This window comes from Lepisosteus platostomus, chromosome 2, assembly GCF_059453375.1.
Source record: "Lepisosteus platostomus isolate fLepPlt1 chromosome 2, fLepPlt1.hap1, whole genome shotgun sequence".
Lineage (NCBI taxonomy): Eukaryota > Metazoa > Chordata > Actinopteri > Semionotiformes > Lepisosteidae > Lepisosteus > Lepisosteus platostomus.
This window is the reverse complement of record NC_142612.1, coordinates 64,977,096-65,004,344: the sequence shown is the minus strand read 5'-3', so window position 1 is coordinate 65,004,344 and position 27,249 is coordinate 64,977,096. Positions and strand designations below refer to the sequence as shown.

The 27,249-nt window shown below is 36.9% G+C and overlaps 1 protein-coding gene across 2 annotated transcripts; it reads left to right on the top strand.

Moving 5' to 3' along the window:
• LOC148676798 (transmembrane protein 255B) lies at positions 1-26,895 on the top strand. Of its 2 annotated transcripts, none has more exons than XM_088613304.1 (9): positions 1-312; positions 4,140-4,282; positions 6,201-6,263; positions 17,975-18,064; positions 20,146-20,226; positions 21,103-21,188; positions 23,915-24,074; positions 24,601-24,735; positions 25,372-26,895. In XM_088613304.1, exons 1-9 carry the CDS (start codon positions 264-266, stop codon positions 25,516-25,518), a joined length of 954 nt encoding a protein of 317 aa, XP_088469430.1. In that variant the 5' UTR covers positions 1-263; the 3' UTR covers positions 25,519-26,895. The 2 variants fall into 2 exon arrangements, with proteins under 2 accessions (XP_088469430.1, XP_088469421.1); XM_088613295.1 differs by having other exon boundaries at positions 18-312; positions 24,598-24,735.
• Positions 26,896-27,249: the final 354 nt, after the last annotated feature.

Below are 27,249 nucleotides of genomic sequence, written 5' to 3'. Positions count from 1 at the left end.
CAAGCGGGAAGACACAATGTAAGTCAGTCAATCCATTGGTCAGTTACTACTTAGAAATGTTTCCTGAAAAATAATGGACAGCCCAGCGCCAGATTTATCGATTCTTCATCTGTAGTTAAAATGAGTGCTGGTTCCTAGCTCGCCTATAAAACACTCGTGAACGCAGTGCGAGCTCAGTGAATCTGGAGTGCAGTGCGCAGAGCCGCCGGAGTGTGGATAGTACTGCGCTGAGGACCTGTCCAGAGAGCATCTCAGCTGGGAACATGAGAGAAGCAGAGAAACACAGCCCCCTGCCAGATGCTAGCAGCTCAGGTTCGCCTCACTTCTTTACATATTTTTAGGCGTAAAATTATATTCGGTAACTTTTACAGATCATATAGAAGAGTAATCGTATAACTGCATTTAATTTTTAAACTCTAAACTCGAGCCTTCTGCTATATGCATGTGTGCAGGAATCCAGAAAGTGCTGGATGAGATTATTGGATGAAATTAGCTACTGGGAACCAAAATTAGCTAGATGAGCCGAACGTCTTCCTGTTGTTAGAAGACATTCTTGCATATACTGTACAGTACGCAGGCACAGAGAGAATACACTACTGTGTTTAAAGGTAGCGTTGTACCAAACTCAGTCTTTCCATACAATACACCTTTTAAAAATTGAGTGTACTACAAAACTTTTTTCTGTGTTTGAAATTATTTAAAAAAAGGATATAGCATAATATTAATAAGGAATTTTAGTTACTTGGAATATAACTGTAATGTATTTAAAGCGTACTGAATTTGAGACTAAATATAATTGCTTCCCTGCTAATTTACAAACTATGTCGACAGATAAAAATTAAAAAGAAAAAAATGGCAAGTACAGTATATTTTCTGGAATTTCACATAGAACAGTTCGTTCGCATAAAAAACATTACGGCCCTTTTGGGATTTGGGGCCGTTTCCTTGTGTTTATACAAATGCGCTGTTTAAAATGTTTATCATAGCTCAGCAACAAATTGCACTACAATTAAAAACTCCTTTCAGTATGAATGAGCTGGACCTCTTTCGCTCAAAAGACGTATTTCAGTTATAGTACTTACAAAAAACAACTTGAATTAATTTTGGAATTTCAACATATTATTTGCACCAGAAAAAAAATATATATTTCGTTATAGGAGTATTACATCATCAGCTGCAGAATTACCAATTAAGTATTTTGACCAGCTACTTCTTTTCTGCTTAATTAAAATAGTTTTGGTAACGAATTAGCAAATTATGTAGCTTGAAATTGAATCTGATACTGTACATAAGGTTTCAAACGAGAGGAAGCCATTTACTGTAGATCTCACAGATCAAATTTGTCAAACAAGAAGGATAATATTTTCTTGTACTTTTAGCTCAATTTACTGTATAATTTAGACATTCGGTTTTTCTATCTTAGTTTTTTTTAGGCTCTAATGTTTGAACAACATATCTGACTAAATTAGCATAACTAGAAAGATTAAGTGAGTTCGTGGACTTCATTGGGTTTTGTTTAATTGAAGTTTCCCTGAGAAGAAAGCACTGGAAAATACTTTATGTTTTTAACTGATTATGATTAGCACACATAAATGAGCCTAAAAACCCAAAAGGTTAATTTTAGCTTTTGTTATAACAAGCACACGTTATCAACCGAAACTTTTACTGGCTATCTTATCAGATGAGAGTAGTGAGAATTGCTAAAAATAGTCTGATAATCTTTAATTGCTTGATCATTTTCAGTTAACTTTAATGTATACAGGAAATGTAATGCATGGCATAGTTAAAGAGGCAGTTATAAGCTACAGTATACAAATTTGTAAAAGCCAGCTTTACACAGGCAGCTTTATACTTTTAACATTTCAAATATTACAGTGCTTAGTTGGTATTGGTATGTTTCTGGAATCATTATAATAACCTTTGTATTGTTTTTTACACACAAAAACATTTATTGATTTATTTTTTTTATTTGAATGATATGTTTTTATGATCAAAGAAAAGCTAAACTAACTCAGGAAACAATGTTTTATTCCTACAGTACGTTTTGTGCTTTAAGACACTGTGGTCTAAATCACCCACTTACTTTGTTTTTTGGGAGAACAAATTACATTAATAGAGCTTAAAAAGACGTTACTCTCTCCTTAGCTTTGGGGACTTCCTGAAAATAAATAGGAAGAGATCCTGTTTCAGGATACATTGCTAGGTAGGCTCCAGAAAGACTGACAGAATTTGTGGCAGACTGCAAATTGTGAAAAATTGGCTGTAAAGATGAAAGAGAGACAGTGAAAATAGAAGACAAGTATAATTCTATCCACCTTATTTCTACCCATATTCATTTTTGAATTTTTTATGATTGTTACTTGGGTGTAGAAAAAGTAGAGGAAAATATGTGCCAAAATAAAAACTGTGAAATATATGATTTTGCTCTCACTCTGTAGCCACTAGCACATTGGGGGGATTGATTTCATGTCAGTCCTTCTTCAGCCTCTACTGGTCTAATTACAGTAGGTACTTCAGAGATACCCCATTCAGTTCGGCATGACAAATATTTTTTTTAACTCTAAAACACTGCAAGAACCAGAACACCTTGTCTGTTCTCTTTTAAGAAAAGATTTAGGGTATGGTATGAGTTTAGATGTATGGGTAAAACTAAATATTAGGAATTGCAAATTATTTTGGAAATTCTTTATACTGTACACTACTAATAGATCATTAACAGTATGTTATAACCTAGTAAACTGATCCCTAGTATTTATTATGAATTTTATTAACATCATAAATTTTTCTTATGCTGTATGTAATCGATATATTAATTGACAATATAGCGTTTACCATGTGTTATGTGTTTGTAAAGTTTTCACTTAACCTTTACATTAAAACAGTGCAAAATAATTTGTGTGGTATTAAAAACTGCAGATGTTGTGTTTCTTCTCATCATTTTTGGTTAGCGTTTTCAAATCTTGCATTCAGATGAGCGTGCAGAATGAAATTAAATACCTGTATAGAAGATGACTGATTTGTACCAAGCCTACTGTAGTATGAAGTATGAAGATGAATGAAAGACATTGGTATTTGGTTTATTATTTAGCTGCTGTGCAGATCTTTCAGCCAGTACTTTCTCATGCAATTCCATTCTGTAACAGATTAGGGGTACAGTGATACTTCAGTCTTTTTAAGTGTAAAAAACAGATCACATATTTCTTATAATGTGATCAATTTTTTAAAATGTTATTAGTTTTATTGGCAGATGGTATCTTAGAAGTATTGCACTCTTTTGTATTACAGAAAAGTGTTTCAAGATGTTGCAAAAGTTAAGACATAAATTGTAAACAAAACTCAATGGATTAGCTGATAGCGTGAATCAGTGCCTAGATTCTGCAAGACCAAGATAAATGCATGCGAGTGTGCTTTTTGAGAAATTGTTTGTTTTAAATAAATGTGATGTACAACAGTACATATCAGATTCATATGATACATGTACAGTATTATACATATACAACAATACCTACAGTATGTGCATACTTCTTTGATGTGTATTGTGTCACACCTTTTGTAATTTTAGAAAAGGAAAAGTGTCTTGTAGTACAGCGTTTCATGGTTTCGTTTGCTCGAAGCATTTCTAAGAAATCTTCCCTAATTCTCACATAAAGCTCTGTTCAGTCATAAGGTACAGTATCTTGCCCAAGCAAAGGCTAAGGAGTGCTTTAGGTTGACCAAACAGAACGACTGGTAAAGAATTGCTGAGGTTCTGAATTTTGTTTTATTTTTGATGAGATTCCCAAAGAGTCAGTTGTCTTAGTTTTAGTGATGGTGATATTTGTCAAATTGTTAAACTCCGTGGAAAGTATTGTTTTACCAAAACCATTGGCCTTTAAAGTCTGAGGTCATGTAAATGAATTCAAAATTTTGGAGTGCACCCTAGTGTGCAACTATTTCCGCCTTTCTACTTTGACTGAAGCTGTCATTCCTGCGGCTCATTAAGTTTGGAAGAGTGTGGGTCTTCTTTTATTTATCCCAAAGCAGAGAACAACATGACAGGATACAATTCTGACTGCCGTTACTTTCTTTTCTCATTATTGTTAAGATAACCTCTAAAAAAGATGAAAGCCTGTTAGATGTTTTTGTCGTGTTTGAAACAGATCCTCTAGAACGAAGGAGGAGGAAAGCAATATGGCTGGTGGTTGGCATGCTGCTCTTGTCACTTCTTGTGGTGGCTCTTGGAAGCTTTGCTACGACAAGGACAGAAAGCATCAGCATAAGTGGATACAGTTCTGGAGTTATAGTAAGTACTTACTCCTGTTCCAAATCCATTGCTATAGGAAGGGGAAAAAGAACTCCCTGTTATTTTCTCCTCTAGTACAAACAAACCAAATGACAATTCTGTTCTCGACATCTGGAGCAATTTCCTTCCGAGAATGAGTTTGATTTTACATCTATTTAATGTCTCAGCAATCTATTTCCAAATGCTGCATGTACTGGATTTTGATTTTCTGTGCAGTTTTCTAAGTTTCCAATTTACTGATTCTCTGCACTTGGTCTGTCAGATGCCAGCAGATTTCTAGACATTGGTTCAAATTCCGATTGTACAAAGTTTAGCTTTTAATAATAATAATAATGATGTTTCTTTATTAACCCTTTACAATTTCTTGCATTAGGAATTCATCTTTTCACATACCCCAGGTTTTCTCCATGAGACACAGACAGGGAGAGAAGCCTGGAGTCAGAGTGCAGGGTCAGCCATTTATACGGCGCCCCTGGAGCAGTTAGGGTTAAGGACCCTGCTCAGGGGCCCAATGGAGTAGGATTCCTCTGCCAGCCGCAGGATTTGAACTGGCAACCTTCCAGTCACAAGCACAGATCCTTAGCCACTGAGCCACCACTCCGCCCATAATTTTGCTGGTGATTTAATATCTTCCTCAAAAGGAGATGCTAAATGTTCCTATAAACAAGAGCTATCCCATTTCTTTTCATGACCTACACTGTAATCTTGTTATAAAACAGCTTGTTTGTTTAAGCAAATTACGTTAAGCTTACTATTATAAAGCTTTTGTTATATTATGGAGTTTTCCAGAGAATTGCCATGTTTGATTGGGGCTGAAATAGTAATTACCCTCAATGCTAACTAAAACATTCTTTGTAGCTGCCAGATTTCATGAGGGTTACTTACACACAGACATGGGTTATCAAAACATCAAACTTTCTCTGCCAAAATGACTTTTGTAAGGTGAAAGGAGATCTTGTCACATAGAAAATTGTAATTTTAGTATGATTTCACAAAGTAATGAAGTCTTCCATGAGAAATGTCCACACTTGTCCACACTAAGCGCTTTGAGAAGCCATCTTTAAAGGCGCTATATAAAATAAAGTTTATTATTATTATTATTATTATTATTATTATTATTATTATTATTATTATTATTATTACTTTGCCTAGGAATGTAAGACCAATATTCTAGGAATGCCAAGGTAAGCACTCCAATATTCTCTCAAGAATGCACATGATGTGCACATCTCTCATATCTGGAATTAGTTTCTCTCATGTCTCTCATGTGGAATTAGTTTGGTTAAAAGCCAGGAAAGTGCATGCACGGGTGTTGATCAGAGCCATTCCATGACATCATTGTAATTTAGTATAAGCACAAGAATACATTAACATACTTCGACATCTGCTCCTCGCTTCCTTTTGTAACTGTTTGCGAGGGAACAAAGCAGCAAAGGGAGCACATACGCATGCACAAAATCAAGAACAAGTTGCTGATGTCGAAAATTTGTTTCAGTCTCCTTTGTAAAAGAGTTGCTATTCCTTGAACCGATGTGAATACTTCCTTTACTATAAAAGATAACCAAGGGGAGGTACAGGTAGGTAAGGATTTCATATCTTTTTGTTTTTTCCTCTGTTTTTTGAGACCTATCTGTGCTGAACGACCTCAAACAAGGGTACTTTCTTTTAGATGTGCTTCGGGGTTTGATGCTTTTTTTAGTCAAGACCACGTCATATGCAGATGAAGAAAATAATTCAATTACTGTGTTGGTTCTGTTACAAGGAAAAACATACAAAAAATCTTTAGCATAACTATCTAATACTAAGTGTCAGTGCTTGCATGGACATATGAAAGCCTGTGTAAAAGTTTTGTTAAGGTTCAGTTCAATAAGATGCACATTTTCTGCACTTATTCTTCAAACTGCACTTTCTTTTACAGTTGGCTTTTGGATCGTTTCTGGGAGTCTTGGGATTGTGTCTTGAGGAAAACCGGAAGCAGCTGGTAAATAGTGTATACTAATGAACGATAAAATGTCATTTGAGTCTTCAGCCTTTAATGTACATTGTTTAGAAATTATTCATATCCAAACTTTTTTTTTACAAAACAATAATCAATGTAAAATGGTATTTAAATGAGGTTTTGAAGACTGGGCAATCATTTCATAATTACTTGTCTGCTTGCATGGCGCATTTTCCTAGGAAGTATTGAAATTGAATATTTCTGTCAGTATTAATCTGAGTACTTTAAATATATTTAAATTGTTCTTGACACTACCTGCAGAATTCATTAACCATAAATAATCAGGAACCCTGGGTGTTAAGACACTGAAGTATGCAAAACATTAAGCATCAAAGACATTACATATACATTATATAAAGTGCATGGCCTTACTGTACGTTGAATGTACATTTTGATTTTATAAATGAAATTAAAAAATAATTACTGACAAAAATATTCCACTTTTGTCATTAGTTTCTGTTTTGTGGGAGATGACAAAAACGTTATGAAGTTTGAAACATCGGACAGATCTGTCTTAACTGTATGGCGGTAAATGTAGTTAAATACATATTTTGCAGTACTCAAAATATAAATACATAATTAATGCAATATGCGCCCATCAAAAGTTACTTTTGCAGTGGGAGAGCACTCTGGTGGTGCTAAATCCTGCACCTTCACTTAAATCAGTGGTGTTAGTCTTGGATTTTTAAAATTAGAACTAAAATTAATGTAATTAAAATTAATTAGATTTTTTTTAATTAGATAAACATTTTATTTGACACTCTGGGTCTCATTTTCAGAAAGGTCATTTTAAGGGAAATAATATTAATAATGGTTTAAAATGTGTTTCACTGGATGTTATTGGCCACCTAAAAATTCTTCTTTTTCCATCAGGGACAAAATCATTTATTCTACAAAGTTCTGTAAAGCTGCTGCCTGTGAATGATAACTGAAATGACATTAGACTTTCAAGTTTCTTAACAAGAAAGGTTGTTGCAATGATGTGATTTAAGTAGCAGAACACTGAGACAGTGTACATGCAGAGCTGCTGAAACTTTGGAGAAAAATGAATTATTTGCTGTTTGTGTTGAGCTGATGCTCGATAATGTTTCTTTGGGGGCAAAATGTCTGGGGCCATGATTAAAATTAAAATACAGGAAGAAATGACAAATAAAATAATAGCAGCTTCATGGTTAAGAAAAGTTCAACGAAGGAACCTACAGACCAATTTTGAGACTTGAAATGCAGAAGAAAGCAAAAAGTAATTTTGCCTGGGTAATAGGTGGACATCTGGTGATTGAAGTCCACTAAAGAGCAGCCAAGTGAAAATTTCCACAAGTAATCGATCCAGTAATGGTATCTAGGAAGACTGGTGGAGAAGATTCTATGGAATCAGCGGATACAACTGAAGAAACGTCTCACTGAGGTGAATATATAAATGTGGAATGTGTGTTTTGATAATTGCCTATAGGTAATTTTCCACGCAAAACAGACTTGCAGTATGTATATACTGTATAGTGCAAAGTTTGAAATAAAGGAACTGGGGAAAGAGAACAAAAAGTTTAACTGCCTGTTAAACAATAAAAAACTTTGTGTGAAACTCGGGCAGTATGCATACAGTAGTTTATCAATGGAAGAGAATAAAAATTGAAGTTTACTAAGAGTGTATGCTTTAATGCAATTAAATGCTATTTTTAATGCACCTTTCAAACTCTGCAAAGCAATGCTTATTCATATGGATATTTTTTGATGTGCCATGTCATCCCAGGTTGAGAAAAGAAGTTGCCACAGATCTAGAACACCAGTCACACAGCCTTAATTAAACATCCTCGTCCTCCATCCTCCGCCTTTCAACAGCTGATGCACTCGTGGCTTCTGAAAGAGGAATCAGGCTCAATGAAACCCAGCTGGGAAGGAGGGAAGAAGAGTAAGGTGCATGTCCTGGGGTTTTCTCTGGAGAAGAAAAGATGATCCACCCTCTATATCCTAGTCTTCCGAATGTCAGGATAAAAGCATGCTGCTGTCCACAGAGAAGGCTTCACAAATCCTACAAGAAAAAATGCAAACTATCAGCAGGAGCCTAAAGGCAGTGAATCCAATTTTAGAAGAACTTAAAGATGTCAATGTAGAGAGAGTGTTGGGTCTCCAGTGTACATGAACACAAGAAAGTAGACCGAAGCAATGTATTTCTGGAGCAAAATGCCTACCCTCGTGCTACCTGCACTGATCCACAGCCTTGAGCTGACACAGCTCCTGCAGTACCAACCAAAACCCAGCAGCTGCACCCAAGCAAGGTCAATCATGTGGCACAGGAGAAGAGCACCAGAGGAGCACTCATGCAAGTGGTGAAAAGAGGAATAACAAGAGTAAATAAGCCCATTACTAAAATGTTTCATTGCATGATCTGTGCTAATATTCATTTATATTTGTATAAAAATGTTAATCAAAAGTACCTTAGTGCTTCATTAATTTCAATGTGCAATTTATACGATGAGCTACAAAATCCTTGGATGACTGCTTCATGCAGTTTCCTCTCCTATGCGCAAAGGATAACTATGCGTGGATAACCACGTCCTCCGGCGGTATTTCTTCTCCATCTCCATTCGAACTCTAGACCAGCCTGACTGGTAATAATGTGAAACATACAAAAACCGCAAATTCATCTTGTGGGCCTTAAATCAGTGTTATAATGTTCTTCTGAAGTTTGAGTTGAAATGTGAGCAGCGTTATATTTTATGGTCTGGTGGTGCTTGCAGGTTTAATGTGCAGGTTTGGGGACATTAAGCATCTTACAAGTTGGTAAACATCTGCAAAAACTCATAAATGTACAAAGATATTATAAATAAAATACAAAATCTATATTTAATATTGTTGCTCGAATGGCAAACTGTGCTTAAAATACATCTGATCTACAAGGTTGCCTTCACTTAAAATGTATTACTTAACTTCCACCCTTTGTTTCAGAGGGAAGCAATGTAGTTTATGTCAGAGGTTATTTGCAGGTTCAGAGCAAGGCAGAATCCAGATTTAAATTCAAAACAGGTCAATATTACATCCATAGAAAAAGGATGTCATTGCAACATTTCAAGCAAGACTTCCAAATGACAACACAAGGTCAGAAAGAACATAGGATACATTTCAGTGCCATCAATCTTAGAAGATTAGTAGTACTAGAAGTACTAGTAGTACTAGCAGTAGATCTTAGCAGAACAAGCAGTCCTATTGCCTAGCTGGAAAATCAATAATTTTAGGTGAGGCCTAACTTTAAGTGGACCCTCAAGAGTTGTACACTTGAAAAACTCAAACAATACCCCCTCTCCAGCTACTTTGTACAGGTTAGCAGTTCTCAGATTTTATTTGGTCTTCAGGAAGACCTGAAGACGTTATTTAGCAAGTGCATTGGCTGTTGTATGGCTGTTTTTCAAACCCTCCGCATTATATGATGGCACCCTTTCAGCGTAGATTGCTCTCAGTCATCATGGGGATAGTACACTCCTCTCCCTAACTTTCTACATTTTGAAGTAAAGCCTGTAACAAAGTGTGGCAAACTGCATGGTAGGCAATAGAATCATGTGTAAGAAAGCACAGTTAACTGTTGCTGCACAATTGTTTGATGCAAGATAGTAGGATGTTGTTCGAGTTTTTTGAGATTGGCAACAGATTATCCATCTCTGGGAAAAGAGATCTTTTTAACAATTTCTTCTGACTGGAATGAAACAATATATTTTCTTTCTGGCAGTTGTTTCCACACCCTGTCCAGAAATGGGATAGGTTTCAAAACAAACTTATAATCATTATAAGAATGTACTTGTTACTATCATTTGAGATGGGGAAAGGACCAACTATTTGTCAATTTCCTGCCAATATCTTGGCTTCACTTCTGGCTTCACTTGTATTCCTAACAGTGGTGAGTTGTGGATTGCACTATATATTCCCTTAAGGGATTTGGAAACCATCAGGTGTGATGATGACGTACCTGAAGCATCCTCCCAAAGGTCGTACAGGATATTCTGACAGCCAGGCTTTCAAGGGAGACTTGCTTGGATGTTGGCAATTTGTAGGAGAATTGTCAGTAATGTAATACATGTATAGGAAGACAGTTGTCCTGCTGCCCTGCATTGCTAGGTGTTAATAATAACAACAATACAACAATAAAAACAACAACAACAACAACAACATATTATTATTATTATTATTATTATTATTATAATTATATAATTTATATGTCTATTGCTTGTTGCCAAAGTAATTTACAAACATTTACGATTACCTATTGTTAACATACTGTATGAATATCGTGACCCATTTATGCAACAGGAATTGCTAGAATAAAGCAGTTTCCTTCCAGCTACAGTAGCAGTAGCAGTGTCCCAAATTCCTACCTGGAATTTGAACCTACAAGCTCTCAGCTCTTGAGTGAAGAGTCTTAAATGACTTCTCTACCCTCCACATAGAACACCCCTGGTGTGTAAACTCCCTGCAGAATTCCTTCATATTGACCAAAGGCTTATCTCTCTCTTCCTGCATTTCGGTAGTGACTATTGTTTCATTTTAGGTATCTCTTTTACTGGATCGTGGTAATATGTCTTTGATCATCACTGTATATTTACTGCCACGGGTGAATCATGTCTCTTTCAAGTAATGCCCACTGATGATACATTTTCTGGCAATGTGGTGACCTTTCTCATGGTAGGGTGGAGAACTCTTTACCTGTTTATATAGCAAATGACACCTTCCTAGTACTTACGATGGCAGAAGGCTTAGACCTTCACTTGTCGAGTTTTGGCTCTTTGCTCAAACTGGATGTCATACTGGCTGACCTCCTTTAGCAGTGAAGCTAGCTGGCCTTCTGACAACTTAAAACAGAACAGGAAGTTGCAGTTTGCCAGGTACTGTAGTACTGGCGGTCTAATGTGAACTACAGAACAGCAAGGAGCTCTCATCTTGTTACACAACAGCCTGCAGGCATAAGCTAATACCTTCTCCTCCCCCTCTTTCCCTTGACGCTAGGGGAAAGAACTGTTCCTATGCTGAAATTCAATACAGCTGTGTCCAATATAATGCTACCCTCAGAGGGTGGGTATGCCAGTTAAAGGGTAGATGTTAGTTTGCTTTTTATATTCTCAAAAGCATGCTGCTGTGCTTCTTCTCATTAAAACTCTTTCTTCTCTGACATTCTCTCAGAAGCTGATTCAAAGGGCTTGCTTCTTTTCTTACATGGCCTGGAAAGACAACTTTGTGCTTCCATGGGTAGAGTTTTGAAGTTTGCAGTTTGAATCTAACCCCCTGGAGCTGCTGCAGTATCTCAGACAGAAGGTCTGTTCTGCTCTTCTTAATAGGATGATGGTGGCATCCAAGATGAAAAAAAGCATCTACAACTGTAATCCTTGCAGTATAAGATCCACAAATCTGTGAAATCAACGTGGATTCTGGAATCCCATGTTTCTTTGCACTTGACAGTTAGCACCTACTGGTTTAATAGTTGACTAGCAAACAGCTGCAAAGAATTTTGGGTGTATAGATCTGGAAACTTTTCAGAGTGGCTGACATGCTGTTGTTTGGGCTGCTTTACCTACTCTATCTAAAGTATGGTAGTGTGTTGTTTCCAGGTGTGTGAAAAAGTTGACCGCCAGATCTGTCTAGATCATGTTGCAGTTGTGAGGTCATGATTAGGGCTACAAGAGCTCCATTACAGTCTCTGAGTTCCTGAGCTACTGTATGGGATCTCTGATGTATTACTTTCAGTTCTGAGTAGGAGACTGCTGCTCTTCAGTAATCAATGAGTGAGAAAGGAGAGGGGTCTGCATTCAGAGGAGAAGTCACAATGTTTGACTGCAGTGCTTCCCCTATGTAAGTAGTGGCATCTTCTTTTGCTCCATATATATATATATTCACCACAGCTTCAACTTTCTGTAGGGCTGAGGTGAATATTTATTGAAGTTGCTTAGATTGGTGGTATTTTTTGCGGGGCAGCCTTCCAAGTCACATCTTGCCACATCTGGAGCTGAAAGGCTCATCACTTGGCTTTGTTCTAGATTGCCATGGAAACAGACAGGGCCTTCATCCTGCCCTTTACTCCTGTTAACAACATTAGGCAAGCTAAAAGTGTGAAGCAAAGACCATGTAGTTATGTAGTTTCAGTCAATAACTTTTACTGAAATTTAATGTGTCTCTTGCTAACAGTACTTGGAACAGTTTGAAGGCATTTATTAGCCTGATTCTGACATCAATAACTGTGCTTTTGTCTTGTGGTGCATGGGTCTTGCAAAGTACAGTACATTGTGAGATATTGCAGAGGTCCAAACACATATGTACTTTATATTGTGTTTCGGTGCAGCAGACAAAGTCAGCACTTACTGGAAAGAAACCAGAACTGCAGATACTTTGGATAAAAATATTGGTCTCTGACTTCTAAAACAACTTTGTAATGACTGTTTAACTCTCAATGCAAACGTGGTCGCAAGTGGCTACGGTCTAAGAAACTTGACTTAAAAGGAGCATCACACTTCATCATTTTACATCACCAAAACCACAAACCCTTTACGGAAAATCTTTTAGCAATTGAAAAAGGTTCAACAAGAGCTTCAGAAAACCGTTTTCAGAACTGAAAAAAAAATAATTTAATCAAACCTAGCCTGTGCCTGGCGTAGTCGCAAGCGTCCATGGTGTAAATCATTATTTACTTTTGATTCTTGCATCAGATTTTCTCGTTTTTTACCACCAAAACTACAAAAAAAATGTTATCAATCTAAAAAGGACAACCGGAGCTTTAAAAAAATGTTTTTTTTTTAAATGACCACTTGTGTCTTGTGTTTTTTTTTTAAAACAAGACAATCAATCACAAAGTCACTTTTTATCTGATGATGCACTTCCAATGTGCATCGATATGGTAATGAATAAACCAGCAAAAAAAATATATATATCCCATGTTTTTACTTTATTCTGAAGCACCATATACAGGCGCTTTACAGGTAATGGGGACTCCCCTCCACCACCACCAATGTGCAGCCCCACCTGGATGATGCGACGGCAGCCATAGTGCGCCAGAACACTCACAACACATCATCTATCAGTGGGGAGGAGAGCAGAGAGTAATGTAGCCAAATCATAGATTCTAACCTTCTCCTAGTAGACACCTAGGAGAAGGTTTACAAATCATTTTCAGCTACCTGACAGGCCTAGAATGTAAAATTCTGACCTCTGAAGACCAAAAAAAATATTCCGCCTGCTGTTTTTTCTGTTTTGTTTTCATATGTTTGTTTGCTGAGTGGACACATTAAGAAATAAAAGAAATTTGACTGTTCACACTCAAAGCCAAGGGGGTTAGCTTCAATTTACGACCTGAACCAGGTTCCTGCTATGTTCTGCTGTTTAAAATGTTTAAAGGGAGGAAATTCCAGGCAGAAATTGGCTAAAAGGGTCTTCGCCAGTAATAAGTTAAAAGATATTTGCATACATTTTTAAAAGCTATTTGCAGCATGATCACATGATTGAGCTTTTTGGGATAGTTGCAACAACACCAGGCACTATTATGAGTTTGAGTGTTCGTTTTTTCAGGCTGCGTGACCATGTGGGTTCTCTTCATGGCTTGGTGCCCCAGGAAATTTTGTGTCTTGCCCCCTGGCTATGCTTGCACTTACTGTTTAATAATGTGCTTCCCTTCCAGATGCAGAACTGTTTAAACTAGTGTCAAAAATACTTTTCAGAGATGTCTAACAATGTAAGAGGAAAATGTAATCTAAAGCATCAGATTTTCTGGGAAAAAAAACATTTTTAAACAGTAACCTCAAGATATACGGTAGGACAGATTACACAGAAGTATATGGCTAGAAAGAAATTTTAGGCTTTAGATACAGATGAGACCACAGGAGATGAAAAACTGTGATACAAATATAAATGTATGAGGTGCTGTTTAGGCCATTATTCAAACTTTACCTCTCATACACACACAAATTGCTCTCACTTACACACAAAATGCTCTCACACTCTCCATTTTACATCTCACATTCATATAAAATGCTCTCACACTCTCCAATTTAACTCTGACATACTCACAACACGCTCTCACATGCACACAAAAAGCTCTCACATTCACTAGTTTTACCTCTCACATACACACAAAACACTCACATTCACTAGTTTTACCTCACATACACCTCATATAAATGCAGTGCTTATAACTAAATACTTAAAACAACATAAAAGAAGCAAAAAATAAAATTGTACATAAAGATGGAATACACAGCATAGCATGATAGCTTTCTCTCAGCCAAAACATTGTGCAACACAAGGAAGACAGAGGGAGATGAAAGAAGGGATTTTTGTCAGATGCAGAAAAAATATTACTGGTTGAAATTTGGTTGACAGATTGTGGTGCTTATTTGGAGGATGTTTTTACATTATTGTTGTTTTTGTTGTAGTGAAAAAAGTAATGCGTTTTTAGTTTGTTACACAACATAGATGAACTATTCCAACTGGCAAAAACACAGCTTCTTGTGGTCTTACATTAAAGTACTTCCTAAAAAGATAGAAAGGTTGTATTAGCCTGTCAAGTTACACTATGATTGATGGAGAAAAAGACAGGTGCAGAGCTCTCAGCAGGAAACCTTTCTAGCGATATAACCGTTCTATTTACACATCCCATATGAAAGTTAGCCACAATGAATTTGTTATAGTATGTCTGTATTTTGTCTGTAAGTTTTCCCATAATTTTGTTGTTTCATATGCTTTTTGTCATACTCACTCCCACGTAAGTGCTGGTTTGTGCATCCGAAGCACCACGGTAACCTGTCGAGCCATCACTCAGCCTATAAATTCATCATCTGCCGTGACAACTAGATCAGTGAAAATCAGTTCCAGCTGTGTATAATTAAAGCACTACTTTATGTTATGACAGTTTTAAATATCTCCTAATTTGTGGATACTTCTGGAGGCCCAACATGAGGAACGATATTGACAGTTTTGAGGCACCATGCTCCACCTGCAATTGCGCCAAAGATCCCAGAGTAATACCAGCCAGTCTCCTTCAACTACTTCCTACATCTCAAAGGAGCAGTCATCTATTTAATGACCCCCATGGTCATCTGTTTTGGCAGACTTAATCACTGGCCTTCTTCACTCCCAAGGCTGTTCGATTATTTTGGTCACCTTTCAGATGTTTTTACAAAGGAGATTTTTCAACTCAATTGTTTCCCTCCCGAGTTCTTCAGTTTGTTTCCAGGTGTTAGCGCACCTTCTGCAGATGGCTAAGGACTAATATCTGTCCTCAGACTATCACACAGATACTAATGAACAGAGGGAATGTGGGAATCAGGATCTTGAGACCTATCTAAGGTGCCACATTTCTTTCTTCCAGGAAGGTTGAGTGCAGTTGTTACCATGTGTAGAATTTTCACGTCAAATCTTGGTGAACATGTCCACTGGAATTTATCCCTTTCAGTATTTGGAAATTATAAATCGATGAAGAAATGCTTGACTAAAAAGGCAATAAGAGGAGGCATGATGCCATGACATTCTGCTTTGCTGCCTCAGCTCTTGTTCCTGGGTTCAATTCCATATTTGGGCACCTTCTGTGTGGAGTTTGTACAAGGGTTTTCTAGATGCTCTGGCTTCCTCTGTATTCCCAAATATGTCCTAGGTCAGCTGATGTCTCTAAATTGTGTTTATTTATATGTTTTATTTATACAGTATGTATGCAGCTTGTGATGGACTGGCATTCCGTTTAAGTTGTAGTCCAGTCTTCTGCCATGTGTTTCTGGGATAAGCTCTAAGTTGTCGTGACCCTCAGCTGGAATTGTCATGCTTAGCTCCACTGTTGAACAGCCAAGCAAGCTAGTATTTACATGGTAGCCAGCCACTCTTACTGTCGCCTGTCATTCAGGAGTCTTGTACCACCTGGAGGCAATTATACGCACCGCCTCAGGTGGTTCAAGCTGCATAAACTGTGATCTGGCAGTGCTCAGGACACCTTTCCAAAGTTTGCTACGTTCCTAGTTCTCGCTGCGTGTTTCCTGACTCTGGATCCTCACTTCACCTTAACAACATTCATTGGATTCTCCTGTTGTGCTTTGGTACAGTATCTATTACTTTTTAGACTTCCTTGTTTCCCTTTACTCTGAGTTTGGATTTTCCTTTGTGCTGTGATTCTGTTTACCCAGCTTGAACCTGTTCTGGACTATGCTTTGCATGGTGTTTGCCTGTCCCAAGCTTTCTGTGCTCACCTTTGCTTTGCCAGTGTAAACATCTTGCTGCCTTCTCACACTGCTGCTTACCTGTTTTCCCGGAGTTTCTCTGCTTACGTTTGGATTTATTTTACGAACACAAATTGCTACCTTCAGTAGACACATTACAGGAATAAGCGGTTTTCTGATATGACATAGAATCCTACAGTATTCTCAATTGCTGAGAATCATAGTCACCAGAAATCCCAGCTTCTGTTGTAACAAGTATTAACTCTTCTGTCAACAAATTCACATATGTCTCAAACCTCTTTAATCAAAACTCAGCTGAATTGTTTTTGTTTGGAAATTGGCAGGAAAAAGAAGGTTCTGAAACACTGTATCCCACATTACTGTATATAAAACGTCAGTGAGAATTTAGTAAATGTCCCAGCATAGTATTGTTAATTTTATCAAGTGATGAAATATTAGGTGTGCAATTACAGGAAACCTAAACAATTCTAAGATTCCCGTAAATCATACTTACATTTTCATAGGGGTTGTGCTTGATTTTACTGCCATGCTGCAATGTGAAGGAAAAACATGAACAAGATTTAATTGTCAGTTGACTACATAGTGCTGTATCATTAATTATGTTAATATTTAAATATACAAAAATATTTTCAAGCCTGTCAACAGAATTTAATTTCATTGAATTGAAAACTAAGTATGAAAATGATATCTTGATTGAAATGAATGAGATTCTGACACAGAATAATGCTGAGTTCTTTATAAACAAAGGTCAGAGTTAGGGGAAAAAGTCTGATAAAGAATTGGTTGTCAAAAGGGAATTCCATAACAAATATTAGGTTGCATTTCATGCCTTTGCATCCTCAAACCTCAGACCTATGTATTATTTTAAAATATATGTATTCTCCTGCCTGAAAATGTACCTTTTTCTCTGATATATTAGTCATTTGGGAGCTATCCAGTCAGCACCATTCCCAGTATGTACAAAGTCAAACAACATTGTTTTTTCTTACATAAGTATATCCTTAAGCTTCCTATTGAGTAATGAAGCTGATACATTTCTAGGGTTCTTACCTTTAAGTATTGTTTTAACTCAGGAAGCTACAAAAAGGTATACCCTGTATCACTTACTATGCCAGCACATTTTACAAATCATCCATCCATTTAATTGTTCATAATATTTATAAGCTTTTTGCTGAACTATTTTTATGACTTTTTTTGTTCTTTTAGTATAATAAATAGCTGTACCTAGAAGCTTAGGTACTGTATATACTGTAGGTATGTACTGTATATTATTCAAAATAAAACAATTATATACATTTCATATTTAAAAAGGAGTGGATAGCACTAATAGTATAGAAAGTATTAATATACAGTATATAATATTTTAAATATTCTATTAATATATGTATTTGCATTACTCATTATGAGTAAATACATTTTAATGTGATGGAGTAGTGCCCCTTTGCTGAGCTTTTTAAATTATAGTACTTAATGCACACCAACCAATAACATGTTGTTTTGCAGTTAATAGCATCCATAGTGTTCCTGAGCTTTGGAATAATTGTCTCCTTCTTCTGTGTGGTGGTGGATGGAGTCTTCATCCTGCTGAGCCTTGTAAGTTCTAGTCTTTTTGATTTATTTTTCTAATTTCAGATCAGGAAAACATGGCTTCCAACACAAAAAAATTAACATTCCTTCTACTGTATTGACTGAAGTGTAACAACAACAACAACAATAATAATAAAAATAATAATAATAATAATAATAATAATACAATAAGGGTTATTTCAAACAATCTATATACTATGGCATTAACAATGTAATGTTCTTTTCAATTAAGTCAGAAGTCAGTATTTTTATAGAATGGTGAATCCCCAGTGTTACTATGTAAAGATCCTGGACTTAATTATAGCTTTGAATCATTTACAATCTTTTGAGATTAAAGTTTTGGATAAAGCTTCACAGCTTTTTGCTCGGTGTCTTGGTATAGAGCATGTTCCCTCCATCAGTTGTGCTTCCAGAAATCTTACTTTTTTATCTTGGCAATGATTTGTAACACACAAAACTTCTGGTGGTTTGAGGTAGCAGTGATTGCCCTGTCATCTGCTGATCAGCACAGAGCAAGGGCAGGTAGGAAAGAGTGGAGTCCTTCTTTTCCTAAAGGAGAAACTTGTAACACAGCATCTATAATCCCCTGTAATTTGTATGAAGAATCAAATTTACAATTTGATGAGCTTTAACGAGATATAATTGAAACTCTGGCAGGCTTTTTCCCAGTCAGAGTTGACTCATTGTGAAGTAAATTAAATGTTGGGGACAAACTGGCTACCTCTACCCTAGCTGGGTCTAAAGAGAGAGCCTATTCAGCTAACAAGCTGCTCACTCCTGCCCCTGAGAAGAATATTCTTCTAGTTCAGAAATAGGCCTACATTGCAACATGATTTTCCTTGCCAATGTTTTGGTCACAGTTTAAGGCAAAATTGTAAGTAATGCTTCTTGACCTGTCCCTTGACACCCTTGCTACAATAAACTGACCTCATTGTCAGTTGTTTCTGAGTGAAAAGCACAGATACAAGTTAGCAATCTTGCAGTAACAAATCATAACGTAACTAGATTGGACCATACGTTATTGCTGAAGACATCTAGCTTGATCTTTTTCCGATGTACAGGGTTATTGCATACAATGTTTTTTTAAATTCTTTTCTTTATTTGAAATTAACCTTATCAAACAGGCTAGTGATTAAGTAATATTCTCACAGTTAATTGACTTAATGAATTAAGCACAATAATCAACACAAGAGTCTAGGGTTTATAGTTTTTGTGTGCATGTTAGTTACTGTATGCTTACCTTCATGGTTCATAGGACTGTGTGCAACAACTACCATTAAAATGTTTCGAACATGCACTCCTTGGTGAGAATTATATGGGAACGTAGTGTTGTTTTTCAGTGAAAGATGAAACATTAGTATGGAGGGTATGTCTATGAAGCCAGAGGCAAATGATACTGTATTACAAAAATATTACATTTTGTGTTGTTTTTGATATATAGCCAGCTCCTTCTGTGAATTTGTTTAATTCCAATTCTTTTTCGCTTGACTACTAACCAGATTATAAACACTTCACTGAATGGCCAAAACCTGGTAGAAATTAAGACCTTCTACACTTAAGACCCACAAACATTTGAATCAGAATGCAAAGTTACAACAACTTTCCATTGGCAAGATTGAAGAAATATTTGGAAGACAGAATGCTGTCATCGAGTATTGTGCTAATGTTAAAGTTTAGGTTTTGAAGAATTCTGGGCTAGGTTTCCAAGACATAAATTGGCCACCGCAATTGATACTGTATGCCCATTTACAAGTAAACTTTTCTCAGAGATTTGAGGTGACGAGTTAAAAACAAATGCATGAAATCCTTTGCTGTGGGAGAAAATTTGAAAACACTCTTTAATGTAGTTTATTTCTTCATATTCTGTTTTTCTTTTGTGTGTGGTGTTTACAGAAAGGGCAGTTTTGCTTTTTCAAGATGAATACACAATGTGCTTATAAAGTTAGTTGGCTTATGCAAACAACTTCATCAAGAAAGCTTTGTTCTGTAGAGCCATGAGGTATGACTCTCACACAGATCTTGAGGAATGGACAATGGCAATAACAATGTCTCATAGTGTTATCTGACTGGAAGTGTATTCTTTTCAGGACATGAGGCCTCTGCGAGCAGGAAGATGCCAGTACTATACAAGTGGCAACGGCTACATTTATGAGAATTACTTTGCCTCTGTAAGATGAATCTCTGTTATATATTTTAGTTTAAATTTATTATTAGTAGAAGTGATATGTGATATTTGTAATTTGTGATATATATAAAGGACTTGAGATTCACAAGACATCCATAAGTAAAAACAAGTACAAAGTACAAAACAAGTACAAAAACAAGTATTTTAATCTGTGAGTCATTTAGCACTTTTTAATGGATTTTGTTTTTCTTGGTGCAGGTTCTCTTTTTTGCAGTTTCTTTTCCAACGTGAACTGAAACATGTATCTAGACATGAGATGCTCCATTTTATTTTACAAATGCTGTTATTTCTGGATGGTTTTTTTAATTACATGTAGTGAGGAACAGCAGTAACAAAAATAGCTAAATGAGCTGTTCTTAGATTGAAGGCAAACAGAAAAATAGCACATTGAATTGAGCAGTGAAAGAAAAGGTACAGTACATGTACTGTAGCAACTTAAAATTCAGTGCAAATCTGCCCTGTGGAACAAACAGCAATACATCAGACTGTTCAGACCTGAAATTCCTTGGCATGCTTGAGATACTGTACCACACAGGTTTGGGCAGCTACTGTACCTTTTATACGTAACTTTCTTAAAGCATGTAAAATTCTTCCAGTATGGACCAGCTAACATCAGACAATGAGAGACCAATGAAATATGAAGAGACATATGAAATGTTTTTTTGCCAGTGGCACTGGTATTTTGAAACTCATTGCTATTTTGATCAGTTTAATAAATTATAGCACAACAGAACATGTTTTTACATAAGTGCTTATCATATCCCTTTTCACTGAATGTTGGCTTACAAATTATTTGGGAAAATCCTGGAGTTTTTCCTCTTTGAGCCTGTTTTTAGTCTGTTTCCTGTTAAAACTCCAGGTGCCTTGTCAGGGGCTGACGGACTCCTGCAGCCTTAAAGTGCGAAGTGGAACCTGCTACTGCTGTGACCTGTATGACTGCGCTAAGTGAGTGTGTTTCATAAACAACGAGTGTAGAAAGCTCCTACCGGGAAATAAAGCAATTAACACATAAAACAGGGATTGCAATGACAGAAAAAGAGCAACAACATTTCAACATTCAAACCTCCTCCTGAATATTTAACTTAAAATATTTTAATTATTTCACTACACAAACAAAGGCATGCTTTCATCATTCCTGCTCAATACTACAGTTAGACACCCACACAATCAAGAGACTCTATACTTGCAGCTAGGTAGGAGAGAATTGTAAGTGAAATCAATCATCACAGAATGGGAGTATGCATACGTACACACCTCATTTTCCAAACACCCTGACATTGTGGTGGCTTGCACACCTCTGAAACCAAGAAACATGTCTCGGTCCTTCACCTTAATCTTTTTTGATATAAATGAACCTGTAATAATTACAGTGCTGGAGTCAGAAGAGCCTTCCATGTTGAAGAACCTGCTTGGCTCAGCCAGTTTAAACGCCTGTTCAGACTGGCAGGTCCTATTGTCCAGAGTTAACAGGTTTGAAGCTGGGTCACGTCATTAGCCAACTCCAGGATCCCCTAGATATATTAATTCACGGAACAAAAGCATTAGTTTGACAAAAAAAAAGAGCCTAGAGTGTATTGCTACTGCAACTGCAAAATAGTTTTAAAGTAAACTTTGGAGTGTGATTAAAGAGATTGTAACATATATGGGTCCAGTAATCCCTCTAATCAGAGATCCTTTAAAAAGGCTCCAGTTGCAATAAAGGAGACTTTTACAGACATATAAACGATAACTTTTTAAATATCTTTAGTAACATATCATATCAGTCTGTAATATTCTGCAGGTGCAATTCTGTAATGGCTGTAGCTTACAGTGTGATGCTGGCCTGGAGCACTTCCACTTTGCAGCTTGCATGTTCTGCCCGTGTGCCATCTCTTAAAGGGATGATGGCTACCTCAACAGGTGATCTGAATTGTTGCTGTGCATGTTTCTTGTGATGGAGCTGTCTTGTCCTGGGTGTAGTTCTGACCTTTGCCCTTTCCTTTTTGTTGCAATCCTTGCCAGGAATAAGGGCTTTCTGATAATGGATGGATATCTACAGTATACTGTATACTCAGACACAAATAAAGATATAATACAAATACTACTAATGTAATTATCAACACAGTACTTCGGCTGTTACCATTAAAAAGATGGAAGCCAAATATTCTGAATTTTAGCACGGCCAGCTTATTTACTTTTGTGATGAAGTTTCCAGGATTTTAAGGGAACATTTTAGGTGACCTTTCAAGACGTTTATCTAAAGTACCCGGGAGGATCACAGACTCCAAAATGAGAAAACATTTGGGAAATGAGAACTCTGAAATGAACTTCCTTTTCCTTAGGGAGCCGCAAATGTTTGGCTCAGAAAAAATCTTCACTGCAATCTCAGTCTCTTCCATATCACTGCTTTTGCACATTTGTTTTTTGTGGAGTTCAGATTTAGGACATTTCAGTTTCACTGTTACTTAAAAAAAGTAGATGAGATAGATTTTTATCATTATAATGCATCCACAGCTATATACTGTAATATCTGTTTCTTGTTTTTCTGAGGAAAGCAAGACAGTGAAGAGAGAGCAGTATCAGCAAATCTCTTCTGATCAACTGCTCACCAGCTGCAAAAACTTACAGGACATAATGTTGAAAGGGTGTCAGACAAGGAATTCTATATCAAAATGTAGGGATGCAAGAATCACAGCGCAGTGCAGTGAAGGTTTAGATAAGTTTAATTTGTGACAAAAATGGCCATTTCTGGAGAACACATGTACAAGTGTATCCCCCACTTTGTCCTGAATTACAGCAGTGTTACAGCGAGTTTTATAGTCTGTGTACAGCTATGGTCACCTTATGTCATTATTATGAATGTTGGTTTAGGAATGACCATTACCACTCATATTGGAATCATAGAAATTATTTCACTTATGGCACAGTGTCTCTTCTCGATAATGTTATCCCTGCCTTTCAATAACTCCTGTGGTGTGACATATAGCAGGTGTCTATTTAAAATGCACTGAAGCCTGGTCAGGAGTAATGACCTCAGGCCAGTGTCAGTGTCAAGATTTCTACAAAACAGAACGGCCTAGTGATCAGAAACAGTTAGTTCAAGGTAAGTGTGAAACAAATGAGTCATTTAATTATCACAAAAAGAGAAATAAATCTGCAGGTAACCGCATTAATTAAATACCAAAGATGATCTAACCATTGCACAGTGAATATATTTTATATGAAGGGCGACATGGTGGCACAGTGGTTAGCATTGAATCAGGTGGGGCCTTGGGTTCAATTCTGGATGGATTTCCTTTGTTCTCTCCATGTTTGTGTGCGTTTCCCCAGGTGTTCCCATTTCCTCCCACAGTCCAAACACATACTGGTAGGTTAATTGGCTTCTGGGAAAACTAGTCCTGGTGCGAGTGTGTGTGTCTGTGTCTCCTGCCTTGTGTCTGTTGCTTGCCAGGATAGGCTATAGCTCCCCTCCTATCCCGAATTGGAGGAAGCAGTTAGAAAATGGAAGGCTAGACGAAATATAGATAGCCTGAAATATCATATTTATTTAAATAGGCTTTTGGCTGAGAAACTTTTGGAGAACTGAGAAGTGTGAAACATCAATCACTTTTAGTCTTTCAGAACAAAAAGAAGAATTCGTGATTCACATTTGCTTTAATTTAGAGGCTAACCTGTTAAATATATTTTCACAGTGGGGGATATTTAAATAACCATTATGAGTTTGTGGGTGTGAAGAGCTGCCAAGACGTCATGTCGCTGTATGCAATGATCTGGTTACTGACTGCACTGAATCTGTCGGCGTTCGTCCTGGGAATACTGACAACTGCAGTCCTTGGCAGCATTAAAGATGTGGTAAGCAAGGTCGATATGGTACACAATATATTTTCATTATATTGTCGACCGATGTGGCATCAAGATGTTCTTAAAAAATATATTTTGTGAATAATATATACTGTACATTGCTATAAACATTAGAAACATGGTGGTTAACAGCTTTTTAATATATTTCTGCATAAGCATTACAGGACACATGCAACCCAGTTAGATCATTTGGCTTATTGGATTGATTTTTCTCTTATTGGAATGAACCCTATCCACTATACAATCCTTTGCGATTCTTCATGAGGCTAGGGTTCCTTAATTCCTAAAAGTAATCCAATACTATATGTCTCCTCAGTTCCTCACTTCAGCCCCTGTCCGTTTTAATTAGTATCATGCAAGCAGCAAGATGAGGTCAGAAATAAATAGGAAATAGAAGTAAAGTGGCACAACATCCCGTTCTAGTGAGAAAATATTGGTGGAAAAGTAGCTGTTCTTTTAGATTGGAAGAGGTTTGTCAAGCTCATTCTCTGATTTTGCACTTTGTCTTTGTCAGAAGGGATTTGCTGTGAGTCCTGATATAAGAACGCAGCTTCAAGCTTTTCACAGCAGCACAGATTGCCAGGACAGCAACAGTGCCCTTTCTCCCACTGCTCCATTGATACAGGACCACGGACGGAACTCACTATACCCAGTTAGTTTCTTTTTTTTTTTGTTAAGCCTTCCATGCCTTGATTTGTTGAATCAGGTTTTCTTAGATGAAGGTGTGTGGATTTTCCTAGGTGAAGATATCCATTAAACAATAAAGTTAACAGCATGCATTCCTGCACTGCAGCCCCAGGAATAAAAAATCATTTGAGGTTAAATAAAACTTGTACTGTAATGGGATGTACTTGGGCCTGGGGCTCAATTCTGACCTGCGGTGCTATCTGTGTGGGTGCTCCCGTTTTTTACGACTATTCCAAATACGTCTTGGTAGGTTAATAGGATTCTGGGAAAATTGGCCCTGGGTGTGTGTGTGTGTATCTGAGCAGCAATGGTCTGGCGTCCTGTCCAGGATATACCTTGCCTTGTGGCCACTGCTTGCCGGGACTGGCTCGGGCTCCCCTTAACCACTGAATTAGATATCACTGTCAGACTAAAGACCTACTGTACAGTAGATAGATACAGGTGATGTTTTACCTGGGGCTGAGCCTGTGATAATTATAGCATTACAGCTGATTAAGCCATGAAAGCCAGCTTTTCCAAATCAAGAAAACCTAATGCTATAATATAAGCTGACTTTAAACAGGCTGCTTCATTTATCTTAATGCTCTTCCATTTCTTCCAGAATACATCGCCATACTATGCAACCTCGGACACAGCAGATGGCACGCAGTCTATCTCCTCTGACGCTACTAGGACACAAATCAATCCGCCTCCTTTTGCACCCCTGTATAACCTCCTCCATTGCAGAACGCAGGGTTTCACTGGGTGAGAATAAGCTCACCACCTCGATGAGACTTGTTTCCTCCTACATCGTATTTTCATTTCCTGTTTCCAAACAATGCAGAAAGTTCCCCTTATGCTTGATGTTTTGTTAATGAGCCATTAAAGGCTCTCTATATTTTACAGGAGATAAGGGAATATTACAGGCAGAATAGAGAACAGTCCAACAATAGAAAGGCGTAACATTTTTTTAAAGTTCACTTAATTTAGATCCCACATCGCTTTGCCATTGATTTGTGGTTGATTCCTATGCTTATAAACCATTATGATTCTTGTTTCCTGGAACGTAGATGACAATGTTGATGTTAAAGCAATTTTTTAAAATGTTATTTTGACCCCATTTTAGACTGTACAGAAGATCTTGCCTAGTTATTTTTTCACCTTTCCTAGTTGGCAGGACATTTTCAGCAAATGTTTTTTTTTATGGGTACTTGCCACCAGTAAATCCAAAATAGCAAACATTGTCATCTGTGAATAATTGTACTTGATTTAGAAATTAGCTAGATTTTATGTAAATTCTTGTACATAATTTGTAAATATTATGTAAGTTTTATATGGCCACTGAACCATAGCGGTTGGAAATGCTGTTGACATTTGCTAATTGCAGGGCTCCTTGTTACTGATGTGTATTTATCTACTGCCTGATTTTTTTTAGCTATACATTAGGTATTTTGCCAGTGAAGCATAAAACAAAGTCAATGTATTTTGCAGAAAACATACTTATTTTTGTATAACATGTCCTCATTTTATAAAACGTGATGTCTTCTACAAAAAGGTGTTATAAATGTCTAATTGCCAAAATATTGACAGATATATTGTTTTTGTTTCTTATATTATTGGGTGTGTTCTTAGCACTGTCACAAAGAGCATTCTGCCTATGTTTGGTGTGGTGTGCTTGGTGTCTTAAAAAGTACTGTATGAGCACAGCAAGCTATGGTCTGGCAAAAAGTGAAATGAACCTGGAGGACAGAAGGAAGCATTAGTTTTATTGGATTAAATTTCAAGAGCCCAGTTAAGCAACTGCATACTGGGCAGTTTGGAAATTTCAAGGGAGAGGAGAAGCCTGGCACTTCCACATGACCATTTGCCTCCCAGCATACAGTAACTTGCACACTTGCATAAAAAGACATGATGCAATTAATCTAGTTTGCGTTTTGCAATTCTCAGTTTCTTGGAAAAATAAGCAGCACTCGGTTCCCATACCACTGCTTTGTGATTTCTCTGTAGATTTCTGCATTAATCAGACATTTGTCATGTAACCATGGTTATGTTTTTCTTCATATGAGGCCCACTTCTATAGATCACAGTATCGTATATCACATACTGTATACATTTTAGATACACAATAAAATATTATACTTGAAAAGCCAAATTTTGTAATGTCAGAGGAAGACGGACATATGTAGTTCTCTATGAATGTTTCGAGCTTTTAACCTATTATTTGTATTTTCATGGATTTTGTTACATTTCTTAATTTTACCTCAACTTCTAGTTCTTCTGATACTCTTTCGTTATTCCTTAATCATTGTAAAATTCTTTGAGAGGGAGTCCGTGTTGGTGAGATATTCTACCAAATACACTTCAATTGACTGAAGATAAGCTTGGGATATTGTTTAATCAAATTCTACTTGTTTCTGACCAATTTCTTTCATTAGTGTTCAAAATAATCCAAAAATCCAAAAAGAACAAGACACTTCACTGGAATCTTAACAGTTACCCT